The following is a 27,940-nucleotide window of genomic DNA, read 5'->3' on the forward strand; positions in this document are numbered from 1 at the left end:
TACGGGCATTAGGTGCGTGCAATTTAACACGACGCATAATAGACGGTGAAGCGAGGCGTGTGTGGGGGGGGGGGGAAGCCATGGGAGATGCGCAAACTTTGATGAGATTGTTTCTTTTGTCTTGCTTTTGTTTTTATTTTTTATATGGAACGCCACCTTTTCGCAGCGTGTACACAAACTGCGTTAAAACGTCAAGATGTTAAAACGATCAAAAGTAAAACGGCCACAAAAGAAATGAAGCGACAGACTCGTCGATGGAACGAGAAAATTGTTTCGAGTGTAAACTATAAGGCTTGTTGCTTATTTTTGTGTAAATATACGTCGTGGGTATTACAGATACTTTAATAACCTTAAAATTCAAAAAGATTTTCAACAGCATTCACCTTTACATAGGTTGAGACACAAGGGGACTCCAACGCCGCAGAGAGAGGACGTCTCAACCTTTCTATTGCTCCATCACACCTTGATCAAACATGTCCTCGCAACTCTCACTATGCGCCGTATGCATGCTGCATAAAACCCACAGCCAGTAAGATGGGGGGGGCGTAGGGGAAATAAAATTCAAATTTGGTGGCAAAAACTGAACGTCTTTGAAAGGCAAGCTTATACTTTTGTGTTTTTCAGGAAAGTGACCGTTATTTTATTATACATATGGATCGTCATGCCCTTGCCGCATGGCTTTAGCCATCGTACATAGCAGTAAGAGATACAAACACCAGTCCACTTTGACAAGCACATCGAGCCTCCCTAGTTTAACACGCTGCCACCGTGTTGAGAAGTGACCCAGGTGCATTTAAATACGAGGACAGAACCGACAGGCAAAAGCACTTGAGTCACATGTTCTCCAAAAAGTCAATTCCCCCACCCCCCAACACTCCACAATGATGATAAGGTTTACATTTATTTCCCAATCAGATTCCATGTGATGCTTTAACAACATTAATTTGCATCTGAATAGAAAACAATGGCAAAAACATGCTAAGGAAGCTCCTTTGCGGTGGGTTGGGGGTGGGGGGGGCACGACAAACGCGGTTTGGGAAACTCTAGCTTGTCTTTCTGTCCATTAAGTGTGTTTGGCCACAATGGATGTGTGATGATGTGTGCTCTCTGGAAACCCTAGGCTGGGCAATTTTTCCTAATCAGTGGCATTTAATTAATAATTGTTGTCTCGAAGAGCAGGAGCCTCGTCACTTGAAGACAACAGTGTCCAGCATGGCCCCAAGGCACTGCACGATGTTGGAGGACATCAGCACGTCCACGTGCTCTTCTAGGTGTCGCTTGGGGTCCTGCGAGAGGCAACAGAAGCACATTTTACTCACTTCGTTAGAAAGCATGCCAATTAAAACAATAAATGAACTGCGCTCGTAGTTATCACAATTCGTTCAGAGTGCAAAGCAATGAGCGGATTTATTAATACATGACAAGCCCCGCAGGAAAAGTTAAAATGCATTAGGAGTGAAAAAATACAAGGTGTCCATTATGTGCTGTCCACATGTGTTACGAGGGACGTTTAAGTAAAACACAGATTAATTAGTGTCACTCCTTCATTCATATATACAACTTGGATTTAAAAAAATGTTGCTTTTATACACCGCCCCCCTAGCCTGCACTTGCGTGCGCACACAATTGCATCATGAACAATGGAGGCATACACCAACAAAACTCCGAGCATGTTTAACTTTATTAATCTGTACAACGAAAGCCAATCTCCAAGTGGTGGTCCCGGAGAAATTGACATGCACAACTACCGTATGCGACATCTACCGCATGCGACGTCTACCGCGACATCTACCGCATGCGACATCTACCGCATGCGACATCTACCGCATGCGACGTCTACCGCGACATCTACCGCATGCGACGTCTACCGCGACATCTACCGCATGCGACATCTACCGCATGCGACATCTACCGCATGCGACGTCTACCGCGACATCTACCGCATGCGACGTCTACCGCGACATCTACCGCATGCGACATCTACCGCATGCGACATCTACCGCATGCAACATCTACCGCATGCGACATCTACCGCGACATCTACCGCATGCGACATCTACCGCATGCGACATCTACCGCATGCGACGTCTACCCCGACATCTACCGCATGCGACATCTACCGTATGCGACATCTACCGCGACATCTACCGCATGCGACATCTACCGCATGCGACATCTACCGTATGCGACATCTACCCCGACATCTACCGCATGCGACATCTACCGTATGCGACATCAGTTTGCACACATAAAATGTCAACTATCCAAAATTGGCTTCTTCGCACATATTGAGAGGTCTGCTGCACAACACTTGAAGATGACGTTGGATACTCTGGATATATCATCACTTTGCTCGTCTTCCCTTCGAGGGGTGGGGACTGTGAACGTTGGTACAACAAATGCCGAAGCACCCAAACGCTTGTCTGCAGCCGTCGACGAATTTCGCAATTTGAACGAGACATTTAATTAAGAGCGACTTCGCTTCTTGTGGGCGTACGCAGACAGCAGGTGCTACGATAGAGGACGCAATTCCTTCTGCGTACCGTTAACGTTACCAAAAATTGCATTTCTCCGGATTTTGCTTGAAAGCCTTTCGTAAATAATAACCAGTCCAATGGGATGCATTTTGAGCAAATGCGTACCTATTCGAATCAATAGGAATGCAATCTCAAATCAAATGCACACTTTTGTAGCAACACTGCGTTGTGCTTTAAAAAAACATAACAATTAGGTTTTCAGATCATGTTTTTTTTTTTTTCGCGTGGCGTGCGAGAGTTGCAGTTGGGAGTCCGAAGGAGAGACGTAATTTATAGTAATCTTCTGTCCACGTATGTGTATCAAAATGTATCGTAGCTAAAAGAAACCAGGCACAATTACCCCACATTAAGACAAAACACCGTTTGACCAAACAAGTGTGCGCACCCACAATGCACGTAAATTACCTGTTTGCCAACATTCTTTATAGCCAGCTGCTCTGGAGTCATTTTGTCTTCCTCTTCAACAGCCTAGAAAAGACCAAGGCAACAACTGTGATGAGTACGAGGTTTCATATCCGCCAAATCCCCTTCCTGCTAAAACAGAATATAGCGGTGCTGCGTTGGCGTTGGAAATGGCGCGCGAGCACAAATAACCAAAAAAACCCTCCATAAATTCGTCAACAGCACTGCCCCCAAAGAGGGAATATACACACATATATACACACACAAGTGATATTTAGAGCAATAGCCCTTCTTCATAGCAGAGAGATATAGTGGACAGAGATTGAGTGAACAACAGTTATATATTTCGATTTAAAGCTTTCGTGACTGCAGGGATTGACGCTGTCGGAAAGACAGCGTCCGGCAGCTCTGTTTCTTCACCTGAGGACGGCTGCTTGCGTTGTGGCCGAAACGTCGTGAGAATTTTATTTTATTGTTTTATTTTTTTATTATTTCCCTTCTACGTGACTTTACCAAAAGAACCAGGAATATAACAGTTATATAATGCACGATATGCCATGAGGCCTTCACTGATATATATACAATGTTTATAGATGAAGAGTCTAAAGGGTATATTAAACGTTAGCCATTAGTATACATTTAGCACCAGTCAAACCCTTTAAAAGTAAACAAAAATGTACAGATCAACTAATTTATATTAAAAGCAAAGTGACTTGTTGCTCAAATGACCATTGAGGCAGTACTCATGTCATGTTTACAGCACTGAAGCTAGTGATGGAAATTCCACATTGCTATGGCAGGGGTGAGAGTCTACCAATAGGGCAACCACCGTTAGCTTCACCACAACGTGGTACTCATTTCATTGACGCTGGAGAGAATTTGAACTTGCAACCTAACTCAGAGTAAAGTTATCTATATAACTAGCTTTACTACCCGGCTTCGCCCGGGACTCGGATGCACCACGCCTGGCCGCCTGTCTCCCCAGTGGCGATGTTCACACACCACACCAGTTACTCGTTTGAGGCTGAGTCGACCTAGGGGAGGCCCAGGACCGGTTCAAATAATCGTCACCGGTGTTGGCCGTGAGCGGGAATCGAACTCAGGTCGCCGGGTTCGTAGCGCAGCGCGCTAACCGCTACACTACTGCTCCCTCCACACACACGCACGCGTCCATAGGTACACATACATGCGCTTGCTGCAGACACACACAACTTTTAGGGTGCGTACGGCAGTAAACGACTGAAATAATAAAGGAATGCTGCGCAAAGAACGCCTTAGACCTGCAACACATTTGTATTTCACTTTCACATTTTCCTTTCATATATACAGATGAAAAAGTTGCAATCGCTATGAGCCACTTTGAGGAGTTCTGCGTGAGCAACCCGGCCACCACCTTATTGTAGCACTTGGCCAGATCCAACATCTCTTTGACGGTGCTCTCGTTGAGCTTGCAGTGCTCGTTGTACTCGTGCAGGGAAAGGCCATCCATCCAGCTCTTCTTATGTAGGTTCAGCAGCATCTGCATACAAAGGCAAAGATCAGTCACAGTCTCATATAGACTATTCGCGCAAGCGCTATTGGTGAGCACCTACTAAGAGGTGTGATCAACGCTGCGCCAGGACACCTCTGTTTAGCTCGTATTGATAATCATAGAATGTGCAGCTAGTAATTTTTAAGGCTGACTTAACCTCGGGGAAGCCCTGATCAGGTTCAAGAACCACTTGCCAAAGATTTTATCTGGGGCTGGGAATTGAACTCAAGTCACCGGGTTCATAAAGCAGTACGCGAACCGCCGACGCCACGTACGCGCGTAAAGCGCTTCCATTTTGCTCTTGTTGAAGAGCACCTGCCGAGGACAATGGGATAGCATGGCCAGCCCCACGCTCAGCTGCCCGAGCCTCCCCAGGGCTGTTGCTAACGCCACCACACTAGGTACAGTAATTACTTTGGCTTCTGTTGACCTCAGGGAGGATTGGGCCTGGTTCAGTTACGGATTACCCACTCGTGGTCTAGACGCTCGGCAAGGGAACCTAGGTAGCTATGAATCAACCCCGCCGCAGTGTGCTAACATCACGACGTCTCGCACGAAGACACACGCACGTACAGGCAGATACGGCAAACGCGTAGACATGCATACATCCACGGTATGTACTAGCCGGAAAAAAAACATCTTCGTGAGAATATTTAGTTCCTGCATTATTGTCGAGTGTGTCGCTCAATACTGAAGCAATCAACACTTTTGGTAGTGGGAAAAAAAACATAATATTGATACAGTGCTTTGATGCTTTGCTTAATAATGGGAAGCTGGTGAGAGCTTATTAATTACAGTATTTAGGCATTTTTTTAAAAGGTTCTGTCAGTCAAACACTTATGTAAGGGAGCACTGGCTAGAAAGTGAATAATTGAGTAAATGAGAAGCGCAGGGCCCAAATGTGTGTATTCTCAATTTATATTGCAATTCATCAAGAGTCGCAATAACTGATGATGGTATTGATACTTAAAATCAATTAGCTTAGCATTTATAAATAGTGCAATAAGTTTAGGATTAAAAGCAAATCATGAAAATTAAACTATGAAAATTAATAATAATTCTCTTTGGTAAAATGTTTTACTTTTATTCCCTAGATTATTGCAAACTATTAACATTTCTTTAACATATATTTACAAGAAAATTTAAGTAACCCTTTCAAATGTTATGAAATAATGGATCGATTGTATATGTATTTAACTTTCGAAATAAAGAAAAGTGATAACAGATGTGTGTTCATTTGAGCTCCACTAAATCTCAATCTCTTTAGCCACTCATGGTTTGCCAGAGGGGGTGGCTTAAACTTCCTCAAAGGTGCCGATTACGGGATAGGGCAACCACCGTTAGCATAACGCTTTGGTTACGATTAAGACACTGCACACCACCATCTTCCGATGTATTAATACGCTCTTGCCTTCTGCTCCAGCTCGTTTTTCCTGTAGTTGATGGATATTGAGTAGTAGTGCCGGTTGAGCCCATGAATCAATGCCTGCAAAAAATATATATAATATATTAGACCATAAGTGAAATCAACGTGCGTAAAACAACGTAACTTATAAAGGAAAAACAGAAAGGAAGCAATCAGCGCCGCGTCATGGCATCCGACGAAAGCAATTCAAATGGGGTTCAAAAAGACGCGTGTGAGGGAGAGGGCTTGTCGATGTACCTGGATCGAGGGCTTGTTGAGGTGGCCTAGGTTGGAAGTGGTCTGGCGTGGTTCATGTCCGAGCACCATCATGTTGGGATTTATCAGTCGGAAGGCATCGATGACAACCTGCAGTGAAGACATGCAAACTACAGCCTCTCGCGACACTGCATTCCTGTTCAGCCTGCTGTTTCAGTGGTGCACCAGCCCAAGGACTGCATTGAGACTTCACACGCACGTAGAAGACGTTCGAAATTACACCGGAGGCAAATGCTGCCGATATACACAGTGCTGCAAAAGAACACGACTTTCGTAACACCTTGCACAAACTATGCAGAAATAAAAAATGATATTAATGAAACTGCTAACCTCAGAAACCTGGTTTTCAACAATGAATTCTAAAATTAAATACCACATTTCTTTTTCACCTATCTCCACTTTTATTCGATACATTCGGAAATAAAGTTATACCCAATGCTATTTGCCAGATACAAAAAAGGACACCTCCTGATGATCCATCTCCAATAGCATATTTTTTTTACTCTTCGTTGGCATGCCCAGACAAGAATGAGAAAATGACTCGGGTACGAGTCTCAACGTGCCAATCCCCAAAAAAACCTCCCTCCGCTATATCTACTTCCAATCCACTACTCACTAACTCAAAACTCGATTTTTGCACGGTACATTTTCTAAGTAAAATATATGTACATTTAACTAAATGCATCAGTGTATGTACAGCCCCCCACATGGATATATCACGACTGAAATGTAATTGTTCCAAACTAATAATGTTAACTTCCATCACATTGAAACCCTGAGAGTAAAAACTGGGTATTTTGGGAATCAACACAGGAAAATGGATGACATTAAAATTAACAGTCAATCTTCATCTCAGCAGGAGTTTAATGTAATTTTGCTTATACGCATCGAGCTCTTTTCACAAGGCATTGTAACATCTATCACAGCATTTCATGTCCGGGTAGGACTTGAAATGTTCAGCAGATATATTAAGTTTACAAAACTTCAAATTGACAGATATTTTGCAAGTTTTTTTTTACCCAAAAAATGTTTTTTGGAATTACTTACATACCCTTGTTTAAATTGTAAAAGGACAACAAATGATATTTTTGGTGTTGTAAAAATTACCATTTCTGAAAGAAATAATAAAAATCAGGCAGTTTGGCTATTCATTAACCTCAGACAGCCTGCGAGTACCATATTCTAGGAGGGAGGGATTTTTTTTTCCAGTGCACTAATGAGCTCAGACGAAGGGGGAAGGAAAGCTGAGGTGTTAATTAAACCGTCATTATCGCACATGCCGTGTGGCTGAGAGACCGGCCCTGCTGCCTTGAATGGCAGGCGACTCTCCAACCACCCCCTCAGGGCGGCTACCCGTACCCTCACGCCACAGCCACCCCCCCTCCACCCTTACCTCCCACCTGAGGCCGAGGCCAAGGCCAGAGAGGGTAGGGGGTGGGGGAGAGGCAGGGGCTGTTCTCCCAGTGTCATCCACCTCGGGCGTGAGTTCTGGGGCAATTTTTGCGCTGGGTGCCGTTCTCGTAACGGTTACATTCACATGTGAACCGCTTCACGCCTGACTCGAGAACTCATTACGGTAAAGCCTGCCAGCAACTGTGCCCAGGCACTGCATTTTTTGAGGACTTTGAACTGGAGTGGGTGCGTGTGCGGGCGGGTGAGCATGCAAATAGGCGCGCGTTTTTGGACTCAAACGTGAGCGTTGCGTGGGGTTACACTGATCGACCAAGATTGCCGCAGCATAACGCTTTGGAAAAAAACTCTGAAATTAACTTTGTTACAATCGATGTGACATAGCAAAGAGGTAAAATATATATACCTAAAGTTTTACAACTTGCGCAAATGTTCAATGCGGTGGTCTTGCTTATTGTAGCTAACATATGACAGCATAATTTCCTCGAGAGTCATTTTTAAAAAGCAACAGTTTTACTTAAAAATCTTCATGACAAAAAATGGCCCCGTGTTAATGTACCCTTACTGCATCTGGCATGTTTTCAGGAACAGGTTATAATTAAAATTGGTGATCGTGTGAATGCAAGGTCCACAATATCGCTTTTTGTTTAACATGTTGCATCGTCCACGGCTGTTCTGCACTGCACATTTTAAGTATCTAACCGACGACGATGTAGTTTTATCCAGAGGCATGCCAGCCCTCCACACACGCTCTCCCCCCACACACAAATCTCCTCCCCTCTTCGTTCACGGCGTGGAACACGCACGGGTGAACTGTGCCCGCGGGGAACGCGAGCTCCTAGCCTGCTTGCGCATCTCAAACCTCCAGCCGCGCGACACCGCTGAGCTAAGAGTCGAGGGCTCCCCCTGTATTTGTTGTTAATTAACGTTAAAGCAGCTGCAAAGCACGCCTGATCGTCACGGATAAAATTTAGCCATATGGATATTTTACCCATTTGTGCTGGAATTTTATGGTGAAATACTAAAACACTGAGCCGCAATTTGAAACATTTCTACGAAATGTAACAACGTGCAGATATAATTGTTTTTATATAAATGCAAATATTCGCCAAATGGCCTCCTAAAGTATATACACGTCAATAAAAAACAGAAGTATATCATATTTAAATGTGAATTACACAAAATAATTAAAGCCACTAAAAAGTATACCTATCGTTCGATAAAACTAAAACGTATTGCCAGAGAAATTAATATTTTTTCAAAATATATTTTGTTTTGCCGACGGATAATTAGTAAACGTTCCACACCCGATCAGGTGAAATCTAATACTGCTGTGTTCCTGTCAGGCGCAATCTGATGGGCGGTATCAAGGTCTCCGTGATCAATCCGATATCATCACAGATGCCAATAACTGCAGTGTAACACGCACACTCTCTGAACCTATGGCGGAAATGAACAAGCCAGTTTTCTCTTACACCCTCCGCCTGCTGTATGAAATGACAGGAGGCGGCGGGAAGCGCGGTGACACTGCCCGGGCAATGCTCGTGCAGATTATAAAACCACCACCACTGCCGCTGCTGCTGCTGCTGCAACGCGTTGCCTTTGCTTCCAGGGATGTAATCTAACCTGGCCCTGTCCGAATAGCTTATTTTAACCCTTTACAGGTTAACACACGCCAGTGACACATTTTTACTATCAAATATACAGCAAGCAGGTTAAAAGTGGTATTTAAATATGAAAATAAATCATCGATATTAAAAAATATATACTTTCAACAAAACTGTGAACAATGTGCAGTTTAACGCCTTTTTTTGTGTCGCATGCCAACTTAAGTAACCTTTACAAAATAACAATTATTTATTGTTATTTCATGAATACAATAAACATTTAATCTCCGAAAGATGACTGAAGTTTGGTGTCAAACCAACTTAAGCCATCTTTATCAGATGCATTGCAAAAATAGGATCATATAAAAAAATAAAAATGACATACAGCACGAATGTACACGTACTGTACACTATACATATAAAAAGGTGTCATCTGCACGTTTGTGTACCATTTTTGGTGCTTCGGTGCTATTATTAACGGTGGTTTGGTTAAAGGTCGCTGGCCTGTAAGGGATTGAACGATTGCTGCCGCCCGAAGGCTCAAGCATGGCTGAGAGATTGTGCTTTGGGGCCGCTGGGGCCCAGTTTTTAGCGGCGGCAGCGCTGGGTGGGTGGTTGGAGGAGGGGGGAGCAGCGGGTGGCAGCTGGTCCGGGGCTCACCGTGGCACTGTGGCCTCGGGCAGTTCACAATCACACTCCGCTCTGTGTGTATCGCGTATCCATTACGCTACAAGCTGTGAACACACTACAGGCACATAAACCCAGCGCTCTATTATAAATCCACGGCGAATCATCGCCTTCCATTGTAAAGATCTACGCAACAAAAAAAATGAATTCAACATGAAAAATTAATTTGCATGTCTAAAATAGCCACGTTCGCAACCTTCAATCAAGTCCAGTTTTATCTCGCAAAGTGATTCACTGCGGCATGGTCAACAATTTTTGAAGCGCTCTTCTAACCCAAGTGGTTAGCGTCTATACATTTGAGAATATCGATGGAAACAATCGCTCTTGCAAGAATGAGCAGCCAGTGCATATGGGCAGCACGTCTAATCCAACAAAACATGCAAGCTAATAAAGCCTCAGTCAAGGTACATTCACTGCGACTTTGGTTTCGGCACATACAATTTAGCAAGTTGCATTTGCACATGCATGACGGTTCTTTGTGTATATATATAAAAAATGTTCAATACTTAAAAAAATACGACAAAAATCAATTCCCTTCCCACAAACAATGCTCTTATCTTACCCCAACCACCCCAACTCTCAAGTCCCAACCAGAAAGAATCCATAAATAAAAAGGGTAGGGACTCGGCACCATCCCAGAGCACCTTTCGCGCCAAACTGAGCGGCAGCAGCGCAGAGAGGCTGCACGGCTGAGTGCTGACATTTAGCACTTAAAGTGGCCGATTTTTACGCGCGTCGCCGGCATCGACATGGCGGGACGTCACGGCTCCCGGAGGCCCACTGCTGACCTGCACCAAACCCGGGGACGGGGTGAGTGGCAGGTCATGGGCAGCGGTAGCGACTAACCGGGTGGGTACTGCCAGGCTGGAGAGGGCAGAGACCAGCACACCGTGCGAGCGGCTGAGCAGTACCTCCAATGCGAGTGTAACAATCGAGTCGGCTTCACGATTAAAATATGAAAAGTTGAGATGACCGACGACAACCATTTGGCATTCGTGACACCTTGCGAGGTTTAATATTCTGCTGATGAGCTGTATCAGTCAACCGTGTAAAGATTGAGTATGGCAATGTTTTTGTCCGCAATTAAATGCCTGCAAACTATTTTTTCAATTCTAACATTAACTTTATATAAATGTTGACGTTATACACTCAACATGTAAGGATCGTGATTCAGAATCCGAAGTGATTTGCGCCTTGTGGAGTATGAAATAAAGTATCTTGTTTTTCTTACTAATAGTTTTCCTCGGTTCACATATGTACATTATCATCTATTGCTCGTATTAAACAAAGTATTCATTATGCACCTACTTTAGCAAGGTTACCGAGAGGCACGTTAACTGTTATGCAATAACTACATATTCTTTTGAGGTCTCGTATGGTCACGGTTCAGATACATGGCTCATTATAAACTAATGTCACCAGATGCTGCTGAGGAGCACGCTAACAGGCGGTGGTGTGGACAGCACTCTTGACGTCCACGGGCTGATTAGCTGCATTATGTCAGAAGAGAGATCATCAGAGGGAGCAGCACGATGGACTTCCCAGACCTGCCTTGACAGCAAGGGGTGATTCTGGCTGGCGCACACTGCAAACCTTCACTACCTCAATACGTCCAGTGTAATGTTTAAAAGTCCCATAATCTGCACTATCATCAAACGAATGCTTTTACTTGATTCACTTTTCAAAAGTAATAAACATTTTACTGGAGAAGACACTGAAATGTGTGTAATTACCGCATACAACTCAACTTGCACTTTATGGTGTCGAGTTATACCATGCTGAAATTCTGTCTGCAGGAAATGTGTATCCACGTAATAGTGTACCTACGACTGTCTAATGTAAAATGTGCATTAAGGAACATGTAAAAACTTTGGATAGATTGTGGCAAGTTGCAAGCCGACATAAAACAAAGGGGAAAAAAATACTCAAAACTGACTTTGATGCAAGTAGGAAAAAAAAATCCGTATTAAAATTCAATCTCGCTAATCCCACGTTAAGCACAAAAAAAATGATCTTCCAGCTACACAGCCGTTACGCAGTGCAGCCAGAGGCAATTGGTTAAATCCTCCGCAAACCACACTTTGTTTTAACATATAGAATGTTTCAAAAACTTGTTAGACATCAGGAGGATGGGAGGGATGTGATGCGACAGCCAGCCCTGCAGGGATACCAGCAGACGTGTGCATCCTAGAGCAGCTAAGACATTGTAAATTACCGAGGCATGAGAGAGAGAGAGAGCGGCTCAGTTTGTGTATGCAAAACTGCGAGAGAATTATACAATGCAAATGCCACACTTCACATGCAACATTTTAAACCATTTCAACCATGCCATTAAATGGGTCAGATCCAAAATAGATATTTTCATGGTTAGCACATTAAGGGCTTAATGAACCTTTGTGATAAAAGACTTTGAAGGCTTCAAATCATTCCGCCGCCCAGAATGTACAGCTGACATTAAAAATAACTATAGTCGTTTTCACGACGGCTGGCAGATGAGCTATGGCACTTTGGCAAACGAGAGGAGAAGATAGGGTCTCTTATGTATTACTCCGACTTAGATGATGGACATTCACCTGCAATCTCGGCAGCAGCCCTCTCCACATGCCCGGTGAGAGGTGAGAATAGAACCTACAGGCGTTCACACCTCACAAATTAAAGCTTCGTGGTGAGCAGTGGCCAGGCCTGCTACTGTGCGTTACAGAGAGCTGTCGCAGCTCTCAATCCGACATCATGATTTTATATACGTCCGTATACACTGTATCCATGTATCTACTACCTACGTGTGTGCAATGTGTATTTTCTGGTTATTTATTCGTTCTCGAAGCTGGCGTTTTGTTATTAAGTCTTGTTGTTAATGACCATAGAAAACACTCAAAAGCGGCACTTTGTTTAAATGAGATGACACCAAAAAGGATTATGTTTATACGTGTGTTATTTGAAAGAAAAAAAAAAAACAAATAACAAGGTGTGAAAAGGGCACCCATTAATGTATCGCACTTCACAAGGTAAAAACAAAATTGCATTTCCTAAACACGATTCTCCATATTCCAAATGATAAGCTGTTGCCACATTGTGCAGTTTTCAGGCAACTGAAAGCCATTTAGAACAAAGGAAATTTACTTTTGGGATGTATACATCATGAGAGAAACATTTGTCCAACATTAAAATAAAATGTGACCACAAACTATGACCAAAACCGAAGCTCGAATGATATCTTATATCTCGTTAATATACCCAAGCTAAGGAAATACACAAATACACCACCTATATAACCACACAACCCGAAGAGGCATCTTCATTTTCACTGCCCGCTTCAGGAATAGAACCTAAACCCTCCTGGTTACCAGATAGACATTCTTCCACCTAGCTGATTACATGATCAATACCCAGGCCGCTGTGGCTCCCATCTGATGCACCACCTGAAGACACTATATGTTGCTGCAGACAGGGAGGCTGTGGAGCTGCTTGGGGGCTGGAAGCAGTGTATGCCTGCACAGTTTGCCGAGCGCACATCCAGGCATTGGCTGAAGTGTCTGTGCCATAATCACAGAGCACTTCCTTTGAATAAATTGTTCACCATGCTGACAGGTATGGCTAGGATATGGTCTCTCTTCCTTGCTGTTTAGATACTGAATAAAGTGTGCACAAAATATAATATTATTGAAACGTACAACACATTGGCATGTATGAGAATCCTAGGTCTTATGCTTTGAGGAGAAGTGAAGTTCATTCATTGGATATAAATTTCTCATGGAACAATTTCCAGACCTCATAAAGCCCAATCAGGAATAGGGGGGGGGGGTTATTTTCCAAAGCTCAGCCCTGGATGGAATTGGAATTAAGTCAATTGCTCTAAAGAAAAAAAATCACTCACGTTCTGGGATGGCCAGGGTTAAAGGCAGGATGAAAACTCGCTCGCGTGTTCAGAAAAACAGACAACACAAAAGGGCCAGGCCGAGTAAACTCAAAGCGATACCTTGCCCTTGACGCTCTGGATGGGATCGACCACCACGGCGACAGCTCGCTCCGACAGCGCCTCAAAGCTCTGCTGTGTGTTGATGTCGACACCTGAGAGCCAACAGCCGAACCCCGGGTGGCTGTGGTACCACCCGACCACCATCTCAGGCCTGGTGGTAGAGAAACACAATGTCTTGGCTCTCTCTCTTCGTCTGAGTGTACCTGACAATAATGCGCTGTGTAGTACAAGATTTTGTAAACAAGTTCTGAAAATATCATGCAAACACATGGTATATGTAACTTTTCCCTAAAAAATCTGTCTTCAGATGTATTTATTTCTCAGTATGGAAGCCGACGGGTACCTGTGAGGTCAAAAGGGACTTGCATATTTGCAAAGTCCTCTTCCCTTTGGTTTGTCTCCAGGTTTTGGGGAACTTTTGATTGATGCGACCGGTTTTCTATTGGGTAAGCCCATATATGCAACACAACTTTATACAATAGGTTCGTTCATATTCGATCATCTTTGCGAGAGATATAATGCCCCCCCCATTATGGACAGAATTAAATAATAAATACATCCAAACCTAGTTAGAAATCGTTAAAAACAGAACGCATGAATGATTGCAAATATGTTAATGACGACAATATTAAATGGTAGTCATGAGCAATCAATATATAGCGTAGTCACAAAATTAGAGGTAGATTAAATAAATAATCACTGTATGCTACCATGCTTTAAACAATGAGATATTGCACTCTTTACAGCCTTAGGCAAGTCAATGGCAGGCGAAAAGTCAGCAGTGTTCTAGTGCTCCCAACCAGCAGAGCTTAGTCCGTGAATCCCATGTTTTAGCACCTTGGCCTCACCCGCAACGAACGGCACAGACCATTTAAGAGTTCAATTATCTGCACAGCAGCAGTGGCAGTGGTAGTGTTTAGCAGGGGAGGGACTGAATCTTCACAGCTTATGCAGATAGCCTCTCGTTACTGATTGTAATTTCCCCAAGCAAAGGGGCATGGTGGGGGGGGGGGGGGGAAAGCCTGGCAGCCAGGGGGTCGGCAAGTACAGACAGGGCTCTGGGTGTCCGACAAACCGATGACGGAGCGAGAATGGCTGGGTGTGAGTGCCGAGAGCTACGGGGGCTGCCGGGGTCTGGCCAGAGATGCTCACACGATGAGGCATGCTCAGCCGTAGATAAGCGAGGACAATGTCAAGCGAACATTTGTTTTAAATATCCGTTTTGTCTTCTTCAACGTGTTGCTTCTTAAATGCATGCATTGCACAAAGTAAATACATTATATTTCGATTTAAAGCTTTCGTGACTGCAAGGATTCATCTTCTTTGGTTCTTTCGGTAAAGTCACGTAGAATGAGAATAAAATAATAAATTAATAAAATAAAACACAATAAAATTCTCACGACGTTTCGGCCACAACACAAGTGGCCTTCTTCAGGTGAAAGGAACAGATCTGTCGGGACGACATTGAAGCTCTGTCGTCCCGACAGGTCATTTCCTTTCACCTGAAGAAGGCCACTTGTGTTGTGGCCGAAACGTCGTGAGAATTTTATTGTGTTATTTTATTTTATTAATTTGTTATTTTATTCTCATTCTACGTGACTTTACCAAAAGAACCAAAGAAGATAAATACATTATTTCGAAGGTAGCCAATGTTATGCGAGTTGCTTCCATAAAAAAAAAATGCTTTGGCGATGGTGGTTGCAAAGCCAAAAGCTCACCGGCCGGTTTGCTTGAGCATATCCAACATCTTGGCCTGAAATACGGGATCCACGGCTTCGACGCTCACGCCCTGCGCGATAAGACAAAATCCGCGCTCTATCACTGAGCACATTCGTTAGGAGGAGGGAGGGGGAAATCGACAAACCAGCTCAATGAAAACTATTAATGTGCAGAACGATTGAAATCCATTAATGGTTACAGCAGTACCTACTCAGCATCATGTGATGCATGCGCACCAAAACTGGTTTTACCGTTTAAACAGGGTTTATTAAAAACACACATATCAAGTTTTCAAAGAGAACACAATGAGGAAAGTCAAATCATCGTAGTCGATTCAAGACCACACTAATTGACAACTCACATGGAAATGAAAATCCTCAACGAAAAACAAAGTGCATTCTTTTACATAAAATCTAATTTAGACAAGAACTAAATGCAATAGGATTTTAAAGCTGTGAGTGTGAAAATGTTTCTTGTCATATCTGCCCAAAGCTTTGTTTGCTAAAATGTATAAGGACCGAAAATGGTTTAAAATAGCAATTGTTTTTTAAATATATATTTAAATACCTGTCACAATGTGGGCAGTGGAATAAAAAAAGATTTGTATTTGAACGGAAGTATAATTGTGTAAAAATATCCTATATTATATTTGAACAAAACATCAGATAAACATAAATCTAATAGTATCTTGCAATGAAGTCAGATGCTTCACCAACAAAAGAGTAAGTGTGGTGTACTTCACATAGCAAACACATTGTCTACATGCTGCACTTTGCCAAAAATGTGACTATGTTAAAATAAACGTGTATAACATTCCGAGACAAATTTCATTTACCGCACCAAGTATTGGTGATAACGACAGCAACACTACCACATACACGCTCATAAACATTGATTAAAAATGTAAACAAATAAAAGTGACATTTTCTGCCATGGATGTGACCTGTCACTGAGAAAGAAAATCATTGGCCGTGGTCATGGTGAACGTAAGAGGGAGAGACAGGCAACAGGGCGGGTTCATGTTCAGTCACGGCTCGCTAACGCGACCTTTGCAGGCGGGCCGCAGCAGGGGGTGACCGGGCCACGAACCGCCGGGTGTGACCGCGCGCCAGCGTCTCCTACAGGCGCCCGCTCGAGATCAGATGCGTGGCAATTGTCGCCCCGTTGTGCTCCGTTGTACTCAAGACACGGTCAATTTTAAGGCGGCTTGTTGCTCACCTTGACAACTGCTGTATGACCAAAGGCAGGACTACAATTGGTTTTCACAGCTTATGCTGAGCTGCACTTCTCACCCATGCCAGGTGCAATTTTATATACCGGTGGGTAAACTTACCCCATCACAAATAATACACATGATCATAGCCAAGAAATAAGGAAACCACGACTCACGGGTATGGTACTTTCTGCAGGGATTGTCGAGACACATGTTCAAATTCCGCTTTACTCAGCTTGTATTTGGCCATTTTCCAAGGTTTAAAATAATTGGAAACAAGACATCTTCATGCGTTTGCTCTTAGCAAGTAAAGTGGAGTAATGGCCATTGATGAGTTAGATTAACACTAAGACTTTTAGCCACTACCTAAAATTTGTTCATATAAGCAGGAAAGAAATACGTGGTGTGCAATATATATAAAAATGCACCGTTTTCACTTTGATATTAAATAAACTAATTTCCTACTTTAAGCCAAATGTAACATTTGTAGAAGAGTCTTAAATCATCCTGTGTGCAATGGTCAAGACAATTAATACCCAAACCCACAACAGATATGGGCATTTACACCCATAACATTACACATTTATGCTATGCCATCAACACAACACTTCACTGCTGTTTTAAATACTCCACACTTACATTAGGTGTTTATTAAGTGCCAAGATAAACGAAGAAACAATTGGAAAATGCTTTTCTCACCTCTTGCAACCACAAACCCAAGATAGCCTGACACAGGATTTTGACTATGTGTAAAGATTCACATTAATTGTTTAACCATTTTCACTGCACAATGCAGAATGAAAAACAATGAAATTGTCAACATTGTTTATAAGGTACTTTAAACCACGCCTGTGTTCTACGCACATATCAGAGCATGTTATTTGTCTGTGTGTGCACATGTTGGTGTGAACTCGTGCGGCAATGCCGTACAGAACACATACCGTGCCGGACTGCGGCATGGCGAAAACGTCAATGACGCGGACTGTATAGTCGTCCACAAACTCTCCCAGCATCAGGCCCATCACCTCCATCGGCACACCTGCTCGCCCATGCTTCAGCATCTGCGAGTTGGATAAAGGTTCGTTGGTCAACACTAAACCGCCACTTTACTCACAAGTGAAGCAAAAACTATACTGCTTTCACTTTACACCTTCGCGCACTCATAATCGCAGCACAAGAAATAATTGTTTCCCAGTGAGTCAATGTCCTTAGCAGTCACAATTGTAGATCAAAACAAATCTGACCAACAGTGTGAGGAACATTAATCGGGCACAACAGATGGGACTGATTATAAGTTACACACTCAGCTGTGGAACAAAGAGAAGGGTGAAAACATATCGTTTGTATAGGTGTGTTTATAATAAACATGAAACTAATTTGAGGTACACCATTAAAAAAAATGCTAAAAAAGTGTAGACCTGAGTCCGCCATGCTTTTCCGATCCATGTGTGTACAAGTGATAAGCCTTCTAAATTTGTCATGAGTTACCCTTGATCGGATATACTTTGACTATTGGCTAGAAGGCAACAGATTTTGGCATTTTTATTGTTTAAAGAATTTGTTTTGCTGCTCTGAACTCTGCCTTGCACGGGCTCAATAATCAACAGTGAGAAAAGAAACGACAAAAAACTGTCAACAGCTCGTGATCCCTTGCGATCCTGTCCCTTCCAATCTCCGGCAGGCCAGGCCGATCAATACTCATATCCAACGTGTGAAGACTCCATCCCCCTGCAGTGGGGGGGGCGTGGCGGGCCACTCCGCCACACCCAACCCAGCAGACAGTCGGGCCCAGCGTGCACCTTGCACGACCTGCACCACCACGAGACGCTAAACTGTTGATTCTTTATGATAACTTCACTTGCAATGATGTGACATCTATCTTGTTTGTTTACATATTACTACGACAGTACACCTACATCTGTTCAAATGCTTCGGTAGCTTAGTTTTGTAATATGCGGTGTGATCAGTCTGGAATTAGTTTGCCCAAGCGGATGTACATTTAAGGGAATTTAATATTAAACTTTGTATTAACATTGGTTTATCTTTGCAATATATTGGATTTCTCATGGGATGCAGTGTTTTGGTTTTGATTTATATTTCCTTAATTCCTGTACTTGATTGTTTTGCCTTTGTTATTTGGTGGCCCAGGCATTATTAAATTAAATAAACTTGTAACTAGGTTGTTCATCCTCATCAAATATGAACAATCCAATGCTAGAAAAAGGCCTTCCAATGCTAGATAAAGGCCTTCCCAAGCTGTCGGCATCCTTCTTGGTCCAACGATCCAGCCAATACCTGAATATGTTGGAATCTCATCACTCCATCTCAGGAATGGACTTCTTTTTGGGTGCTTTCCCACTTTTTGGCTGACACTAAGTAGTTATTCTAATCAACTGGCTATAATCTCTTCTTGCTACGTGTCCTATCTAAGCCCACGTACTTTATTAACAGTAAAAATTATGTCTTTAACCTGCATAGGTTCTCGAATCCACGTGTTGCACTTTCTGTCTCTCAGTACGGTACTTTCCAGTTCACCTCTAACGCCGTACAAACTTGCGCATCAGGAACATATTCGAGCCAGGTGAACTGGAAATATGTTAACGGCGACATTAGCAGCACAAAATACACCGCCTGGAGAAGGTGGTGTTATTCGCTAGATGCATCGCTGATGCATATGCATGAGCGACTGAAAAGGCAGGCGCAGCACTAGTAGCGCTGCAATTGATGCCAACTAGAGCTGGAAGGGCAGCAGCCAAAGAAAGGAATGCTTCTTTGGATGCCAAATACATCCACCCAAGAGATGGAGCAAATAAATGGGCTCACATGCATGTGTTAGGTGGAGTAGATTATTGCATTTTAGGATTGTAAGAAATAGTTATAGCTGAGGGGCAGCATTATCCAGCAGTAGACAGATCATGGCTGATAATGACCATCATGCATTACTAAAATTACATGGTATGCCATTACATAATATTACAACACAGGAAATAAAAAAACGTTAACTATAATTTAATCATGGAAAATTATAACACAGCTTAACAACTTTACACATCAAACACCACATTACTGAAAAAGCAATGCATGCAGCATGTACAATTGCAGCCACAATTGCAATATTACACTTGCATAAGCCACAACAAGCCTTGGAAATTAGTGCAGTGCGAGAACAAAATGAAGAAAACATTTGGCTTATTTGTGTGCCGCTCCACTCCAGGAAAAAGCAGGCGATGCATGATGACGAGCTGGTGACGTCATGGCTGTTGCGTTGCTAAACCCCTGGAACTGGAAAATAAGCTTTCTTCTGTGCAAGAGTCTGGCTGTAATGTTTAAGATTTTCAGAGAGCAAATGTGCATTTTTTTATAAAAAAAGTGGAAAAACGCCCCAGCATGCATTTCTCCATGCATCGTTGTGCTCTTTTGAGCATATGTTCCATCCTCTTCACAAGTGTCCACCTTTCGGATCCATAAGTTATAGCAGGTAACATTCACAAATTCAAAACTTTCCTCTTCAGATACACTGGAATGTTACGTTTCATTATGATGCGGAATATATCAGACTGTGACTGATGAGCCTGGCTGCTGGCTGCTAATGCCTGCTGCTGCTGACAAATCACATCCAAATGTGCCGTTCAGTTTGAACTTTGCACGTGCCAATCAATTCAATCACTACTGGAATCGAATTTTGATTTTATTATTGATTCCATGATTTTTGTAATAGTTAAATCGATTTCGAAAACAATTATCTTAAAACAAATATGAACACGTTTTGCCATGACCGACTTATGCAGTTCAGTCAATCTGTGATGCCGATGACGCAAACTTGAGGTCTGCATGCAAGAATTTTTAAATCAAAATGTTATTTTTAAAAATGCTGTTCAATATTTGAAGAAAATATATATAAGCCTCACATGCCATGTCATTTCATCCGGAAATAAATATATTGGCCAACAAGACCTTCAATGCGACAATTTACTGGAGATGTATAAGTATCTATATGCTACTGCATTTCAAAACTTCACACATATGGAGTGCATTGCTTATTTCATCTTGGAATAAGCTGTCCTGGTTGGGAACCAGCGTGACGTGTGTTTTGTCCTGCATTAAATAACATAACTGGTGGTGAACACAGCACGGGTGTTGCCAAAAGATAATGTGGTGTTTCACCAGCATAAACCTCAATAACAAACTGGAAATAGTCGACAAGCTATTAAATTGTATGAATAATAAATGAGAGTGAATGATCATAGTCATAAGGGTTACGTACAGACTTCAGGGTAGTCAATATAGTGCATTTCAAACCAAAGTAGGTTTGGCTTATGTGTGATTAATAATGGCACTTATGTACACCGAGTTCATCTTTATCACAATCAGCCACGATCAATCCTCTGCTGGATGAAGACCTCCCCCCAAGCTGTTACCATCTCCCACAATCCTCCGATGTAGCAACCACCTAGCTATGTCTGCTATTTTCTCACCAGAGAAACCAAACTGCACTGTGTGTTTCAATGTGAGTACGCCCCTCGAGTAATTCTACTGCAGCGACAAAAATCACAAGGCGTGTGAACAATAACAAACCTTGAGCAAGGCCAGAGAAGAGATGTACACCTGCTCAGCTGTGTCCACTGCTGGGGCATCACTAGGAGGGCCCTAGAAGAGAACAGAAACAATTTCGGAGAATATGAAATGAGGGAACTGCTGATAAACGCCATGTAATATGAATTACTTACAACCACACCTGCCTGACATAAGAGTGAAGGATAACTTCTCATTGATGAAATATAGCCTGTGTATTACAGAATTAAGTTAACATTACCGTATACAGTATTTTAGATTATTGTTTTGAAAGCTGTGAAATAACACTTGCATCAACCATGATCAAATAATACCATAATTATCATTTTAATAATAAAACTTGAATTTTGTGGCCAGGGCACGTTTCAATATTGCTATTCTGCATTCCTCACACCGCATTCGACAATGAATATCATACAGCATTCAACCACAGCACACACATCTTTCTTATGAGCCATGCTTAATTTTAAAATGCCTTACAAGAAGGAAACGTATTGAGGCATAATTAAAAACTTGATTTTAAAAAGGGCATAACTGCAGTCATAATGGCAGATGGTTCCATAATGTTCAAGTAAGGGGCCATCCATTTAATACGTAAGCAAAAATCTGTCAAAACTTGACCCCTCCCCCTCTCCCTGTACGCACGCGGACTTTTTACACCCCCCCCCCCCCACCTGCGTACATACGACTGACGCACCCCCCTCCCCCCGAATCCTATAGAACGGCCGATATTTAATCCACGCAGAAACGATCAAGGATGAATAATATTAACGCATTTTAACACCCTCCACCCTCCATGCTTACATACTAAATGGATGGTCCCTAAAATGACAAACCCTCTGCCACTGCAGCGAACCAGAGGGGTTGGTAGGATTACCAGCAGATGAAAGTCTGCACGTCGGAGTGCTCTAGACTGGCTGAATGATGTTCAAATTATTTTGTTATCCAAAAGTACACGCTATCAGGAAACCACTTCTTTCAGACTCTAAGGCGAAAATAATATGTTGTGGCAAAGCATGCAGTAGCATGTTCAATACAAAAGTGTAAAGTATGGTACCCGGTCTGATCTCTCACGGTCCTGCCATCACCAGTCAATTATTTGCAGAATGTCTGCTACCAAGATGAGAGTGTTTATCGATTGGTCTTGCTACAGGTCCTGATGCATCATAGGTCAAATGGAGTGTGTGCCAAGCCAAAAGGTAATACATAATCACTTGTTTAACAATTGGGGATGTGGGCTGTGAAACAAAGGATTACATTATGGATTTTAATGATTGTGGTCAAAATAATATCGTAATCGCAATTCATAAATACAACTTTAAAATATGGTACAAAGCTATGCACACGTATGTCTAGCTGGAGGAAAAAAACAAGTAAAATAATTATAAAAGTTAAGGAATTAGATTTCAGTATACAAGTTATTCAGCAATCATTAGTTAAATCAAGGTCCAACACCAACTTCATAAGCTGCCTAAGTTTCTTAATTGCTGTCCATTTTTAGGAATCAAATTTCACAGTTTTGTCTGAACCTCACCAATGCCAAGACCTTTACAGCACAACTTTTTTTTACTCAAACAGCTTTGAGAAGTTGAGATTAATAAGAACAGCGGTGAAAAACAAATTCTGCTTCCAAAAAAAATCGATGGCAGCCCCCAGTTATCCAGGATCCCTGCTGCGCCAGCGACTCATTTCAAATTAGCTCCCGAGTAGCCAATTATCGGCTCTGCACTTCCGGACGGCTGCTTGGCAGCACGTTACAGATGGCATGTTGTTTACACTCCTATATTATGCAGCCATAAGAAGCTGCTGCCTACGATCAACTTTGCAGTTGCCTTCACTCAACAAAACATTGCGGGAGAATGTGTTTTAATATATTTTTAAGAACAATATGGCCACAGTTTAGTGTGAATTATAACTATTTTAAAATTAATGGCTAAATAGCATTGATTTAAAAAGCAACAATCATTACTTTAAATGGCTAAGAAAGACCATGTATGCAATGCTCAGTTATGTTTCTAAAGTAATATGGAACAACATATCTTGGTAATTGCTTTATAGAATTGCTTTTGAAACTGGCGTTTACATTTTAAAAAAAGACTACGTTTGTCATAACTGCTTCATTTCGTGAATTGAGTGCCATACTCAAAGTCATTACTGCACAAGTTTAGTTTTTTACATGCTAGATCGTGGTTGCAGTCATCTCAATAAACGAACACACAAAGTGCCACGTTTATATCAACAAAGCATTTCAGACATATCCTGCTAATGAAAAAGCTGACCACAATTAAAACCCATCAGACCCCGTCTCGGCGCTACGCGTTAAGATGAAGACTTTAGGACGTGACGCTCTAAGCAACAGAGAAAGCCCTCAACGTGCAAGGCAGACCAGCGCTCAGCCCTGGGGAGCAGATGTTAGCCCCCACACAGTGATTAGGAGCATGCGGCATGTCGCCAGCGGATTAGCAGGCGCGGCTAGCTAACGAGGCCTGGTGCTTCCTGCCTGGGACCGCCCGCTGTTTCAATATCACACCCCACAAATGAGCTCTTCGATTCCACACAGGGGAGGGCGGGAGGGAAGTTTAATCATTGCATTGTATACTAACAGTAATATCAACATAGGGGGGAAATAATTTAACTTTCAAATGACATTTTATTACATTAAATACAAAGAATTTTAATTAGAAAAAGAATCCCGCACAAATTCAAAGCCAACGCATTAATAACAGTGCCTGCTTTAAAGAGTGGGGCATGGCAGCCCCCCCCCCCCGCTGTTCTATTTAAGTAAGCCAAAAGGAAGGCCAAATTAATTTAATAGACAAAAAATAATCTTACTAAATGTGCTAAAATTAATTATTGTACCCTGCAGTTTGAGATATAGGTCTGAAATTGTGTGCAGTACACAGTAATACTGTCGTGCATAACTAGTGACAGAACTTTGAAAGAGTTGAAACAAATATCTTCGAAATAAAATAATAAAAGTGAAATATATGGTATATAATGCATTTACACTCACTGACAGGCACATGTATACCATAAACATATAACCAATACAAATTCTATACACGGCAATCTGATTTGTGGATTTTTACATATAGACCCAGAAAAAAGTGTAAATTATTGTGATGATAGGATTGAGCTGCAACGTTGTGTTGAATAGTTAATTGCTTATAAGCTCCTTAGTCTTTCATACGATCCACTTACACCAAAAAAATATGCACTTCACAAATGCAGAATGTCACTTTAATATGGACACCAAATAAGAGCAGCACACACACTGGTGATTAAACCAACATTTAGATGTAAAAAACAATAAACACCAGTAACTTCTTTGAATGAGTTTCCCTTAGAGGTGTAAATGTCAATTTGCACTTACAAGGCAATCTAAATAATGGTTGAAGGGGTAATAGCATCGTGGACTACCAAGAACATATACACAAAAACAAGTGCCACTATGAAACGGCTGTTGCTGAGAGTTGGATCAAAACAGTACCTGGCCCAGCCCCGACATCCCACCAGCACCCAGTCTCAACAGCCGGTCCATGGCTCTGCAGAACAGAAGGATGAATGATTACTTATGTACCACACTCTGCGTTCAAAAATTAAAAGTGTAATTAGACCACAGCAGTCGGAACCTTCAAAATCACACTGAGTGCACCCAATTGTCAGACCTTGGAAGTAAAGCAGGGTTAAGCCTGGATGTGATCCAGTCATTATATTTTAGCCGGGATAAGGTAAATTGAAGTCAAACTAAAAATTATGCTGCTGAATAAAAATGACCAATGGACGAATTTTTATAAAAATTATATCCGCGTTTGAGTGTCAGTGACTTAATTTGAATTAAATGTTTGTAATTTTACAGGATTTCAGTTAGTGTTGGGGTTTTGGGATTGTGTTAAGAGTTGTAAATACTGTAGATTTAGGGGTAGTGTTCGGTATGGGTCTGTGACGAAAGCGCCCGGAAATGAACTCAATCCCGTCAAACCTCAATTTAAACATGATTTTGCCTGCATTGCGCATTAATGTGTGAATACTATGCATACATGTGTAGTAGACGTATTGGGCAGTAGAGGCCATTGTCGTAAAATTAACCATTCTGTATTTCCTCCACCTTCACCAACCAACATCAATCGTCATGGAAAATATGGGAAAATAACCTTCATGGCTCAACCGCAGCTGAGAAGCCCTCATCCAGTAGTGAATTGACAAAACAGGCTGCGCATGTAAATGTTAGTTATGTATTGGAATCTAATAATAAGCTTAGCTGGGTTGAGGAATAACTTCAGTTAATTTAAGTTTACATGGGGTCGGGGTAAATTTAGTTGGCAATACAAGGCAATACTATTTGAATTTAATGCATTCAAATGTGACTGAATTTCGAGATGGTGTTACATGAAAATAGGGGCACAGACAGGTGTAGGTTTAGTTTATGGGTGGTGTGAGGTTATATAGAGTATATGAAAGGCTACAAAACTTACATTGCATTTTTTTTCTACAGTGCTCCAATACATTTCACCTCACTATTATTGAATAATTGTACTGTAAACTTTGGAATGTATTGTCGAGTCATTACGTCAAACAGACATTTCTGCTTCAGGCAGAGTCACGTTTATCAGTTCCATCCTGAGTGATTCTCATGTTATTATCTAAAATACTTATTTGTTATGGCACCTCGAGATGTACTGCATGGGATGTGGTTTAAATAATCAAGTACAATTATATGAACTTCATAATCTGCACTTTAGGCAACATTGGGCGGAGTTAAGGAGATCAAAGAGAAGAGGACTTGGGACAGGGAGACTGGGTGGGCATAAAGGTACCAAGGCAAGGGAGATTGGCCGACAGGAGGATCTGGAACAGGGTTGTAACATTGGAAATAAACAGGGCATGATAGCGGGGAGAAATTGGATGGCACTCGGGGGGAACTGGCAAGAAACAGAGACATGTGTATCGGGATAATTGGGGCAGAAAGAGCATGATTAATAGTACGGGAATGAAAATGGATCAAAAAATATTGGGGATGGATGGATTAGTGATCAACATGAGGGCCGATAGGGGGAACGTGATAAGTGAGACTAGACATTGGAGCGACTCAGAATCTTTTAGACTGGGTATAGTGAGTGGGGATAAAGGGTAATACGAGTTAGGTCGATGGTTGGTTAAGGGAACCGGAATAAGGGGATCGAGTACTGTATAGGGGAACCGGGATTGGAATAAATACGATTTAGAATGAACCGGGGAAATGGGAATCCGGAGTTTGTGATAACAAGGATCAGCAAGCTGTCATTAGGGAGACTATGACTTGGAGGGATTGGGCTAGAAGGGCTGGACATAGGGGAACTTTGTAAATGGAGCCCGCCAGTATAGGGACTATGATAAGGGGAATTTCAAGTCAAGCCGACCGGGGCTGGGAATGTGGAGGCCAGGGCTAAGATCGCGTATAGAGTGGATGTGAGTTAGTGTGACTGTGCATACGGGGATTGTTTAAAAAAACGGAATCAGGAATAACGCGACTGGGAATAGGTGGACCAGAGATAGTGCATCCCGATGATAGTGACACACGAGCTAGTGGGCTAGGCGAGGTTGCTTGGGGTAAGTCGGCGAAAACGGGGCTTCGCGGGGTCAGGGCTCACCTCAACCCGGCAGCGCGACCAGACAAGACCGAGGCTCGCGCGCGGCCTTCGTACGCGCGCGCGCCTCTCACCCGCGTCTTAAGACAACCACACAAAGCGCGAGCGCACGCAACGACACTAAACTGCGAGACTTACGATAGTTTTTTTTGCGCGCGAGCGACAACCCAGAAGGAGAAGGCCGACTTAAAAAAGACGCAGGAGTTTTCAGTTCTTTTTTTCGCGACGCGACGCGGCGTCGGTGAATGACGAGCAGAAAAAAATTAGAACGGAGGAGCGAGGGGCACGACGGGAGCAGGGGGGAGGGAGGGAGGGGGAATTTTGAAATCTCGAAACTTTATTGACAACACCAACAGCCTTTGTTTTTTTTTTCAATTAAATAACAATATTTTTTGTTTGAATAACAATGTTTAAAAAAAAATAACATTTTTTTTGTTAACATTTCTGGCAAAAAAAAAACAGGTGTTAAGATCCATAATACAGGTCTTTTTTTTGGGTGAGATCGGGTAAATATATAAATGTGTCCGGTACACGTTAGAAGAGCACACAAGTAAATGTTGTGGCTCTGCTCTCCAACATACCGGTGTGCTGTACTCGTAACGAATTGGCTACGTTCTGTTTACGTGACAAACCCTATTACTAATTGGCTGTGTCGGGTGGTGGCGGGATTAACGACACATTAATATTTTTACGCTATCTAACACCCCAAAAAAACTATTATGAATACTGGTCACGAAAGCCTACGTGTTAAACTGACTAACCTCTATGGGGAGGTGTTAAGATGTTCAAACGCCAAGCAGAAAACATTTTGCAAGGAATCTTATTTTATATCTTGATATTGGCAAAAAAAGGTCCCATTTTGTAGCTTGATTTTTGGCTTCCCGGATTTTCAACACGTTACCGATTAAGCTATACATAAATGCACATTGTTTATTAGTCGATTGACCGGATTGCGATAGGCATTATAGAGATAGACCG

General features: G+C 42.3%; 1 protein-coding gene across 2 annotated transcripts; it reads right to left on the reverse strand.

Moving 5' to 3' along the window:
- Positions 1-107: 107 nt before the first annotated feature.
- On the reverse strand, positions 108-27,255 carry PSMD14 (proteasome 26S subunit, non-ATPase 14). 2 transcript variants are annotated; one of them, XM_032951382.2, is made up of 11 exons: positions 27,101-27,255; positions 24,826-24,880; positions 21,339-21,410; positions 17,705-17,824; positions 15,550-15,620; positions 13,832-13,982; positions 6,134-6,241; positions 5,882-5,956; positions 4,333-4,458; positions 2,943-3,005; positions 108-1,286 (listed from the first exon to the last, which is right to left on the reverse strand). In XM_032951382.2, the coding sequence occupies exons 2-11, from the start codon at positions 24,874-24,876 to the stop codon at positions 1,188-1,190; spliced, it is 936 nt and encodes a 311-aa protein (XP_032807273.1). In that variant the 5' UTR covers positions 24,877-24,880; positions 27,101-27,255; the 3' UTR covers positions 108-1,187. The 2 variants fall into 2 exon arrangements, with proteins under 2 accessions (XP_032807273.1, XP_032807274.1); XM_032951383.2 differs by lacking the exon at positions 27,101-27,255 and adding an exon at positions 26,966-27,051.
- Positions 27,256-27,940: the final 685 nt, after the last annotated feature.

This window comes from Petromyzon marinus, chromosome 10, assembly GCF_048934315.1.
Source record: "Petromyzon marinus isolate PM22_M1 ecotype Great Lakes invasive population chromosome 10, UKy_Petmar_22M1.pri1.0, whole genome shotgun sequence".
NCBI classification, from domain to species: domain Eukaryota; kingdom Metazoa; phylum Chordata; class Hyperoartia; order Petromyzontiformes; family Petromyzontidae; genus Petromyzon; species Petromyzon marinus.

What these genes read in the sequence shown, in the direction of transcription:
- PSMD14 (XM_032951382.2), bottom strand. Translation starts at nt 24,876, where the DNA reads ATGGACCGGCTGTTGAGACTGGGTGCTGGTGGGATGTCGGGGCTGGGC. An exon ending in TCAACAAGCCCTCGATCCAG is followed by an intron (nt 5,957 to 6,133) that starts GTACATCGACAA and finishes TATTTTTTGCAG; the next exon opens with GCATTGATTCATGGGCTCAA. An exon ending in TGGCCAAGTGCTACAATAAG is followed by an intron (nt 3,006 to 4,332) that starts GTGGTGGCCGGG and finishes GGTCTTTTCTAG; the next exon opens with GCTGTTGAAGAGGAAGACAA.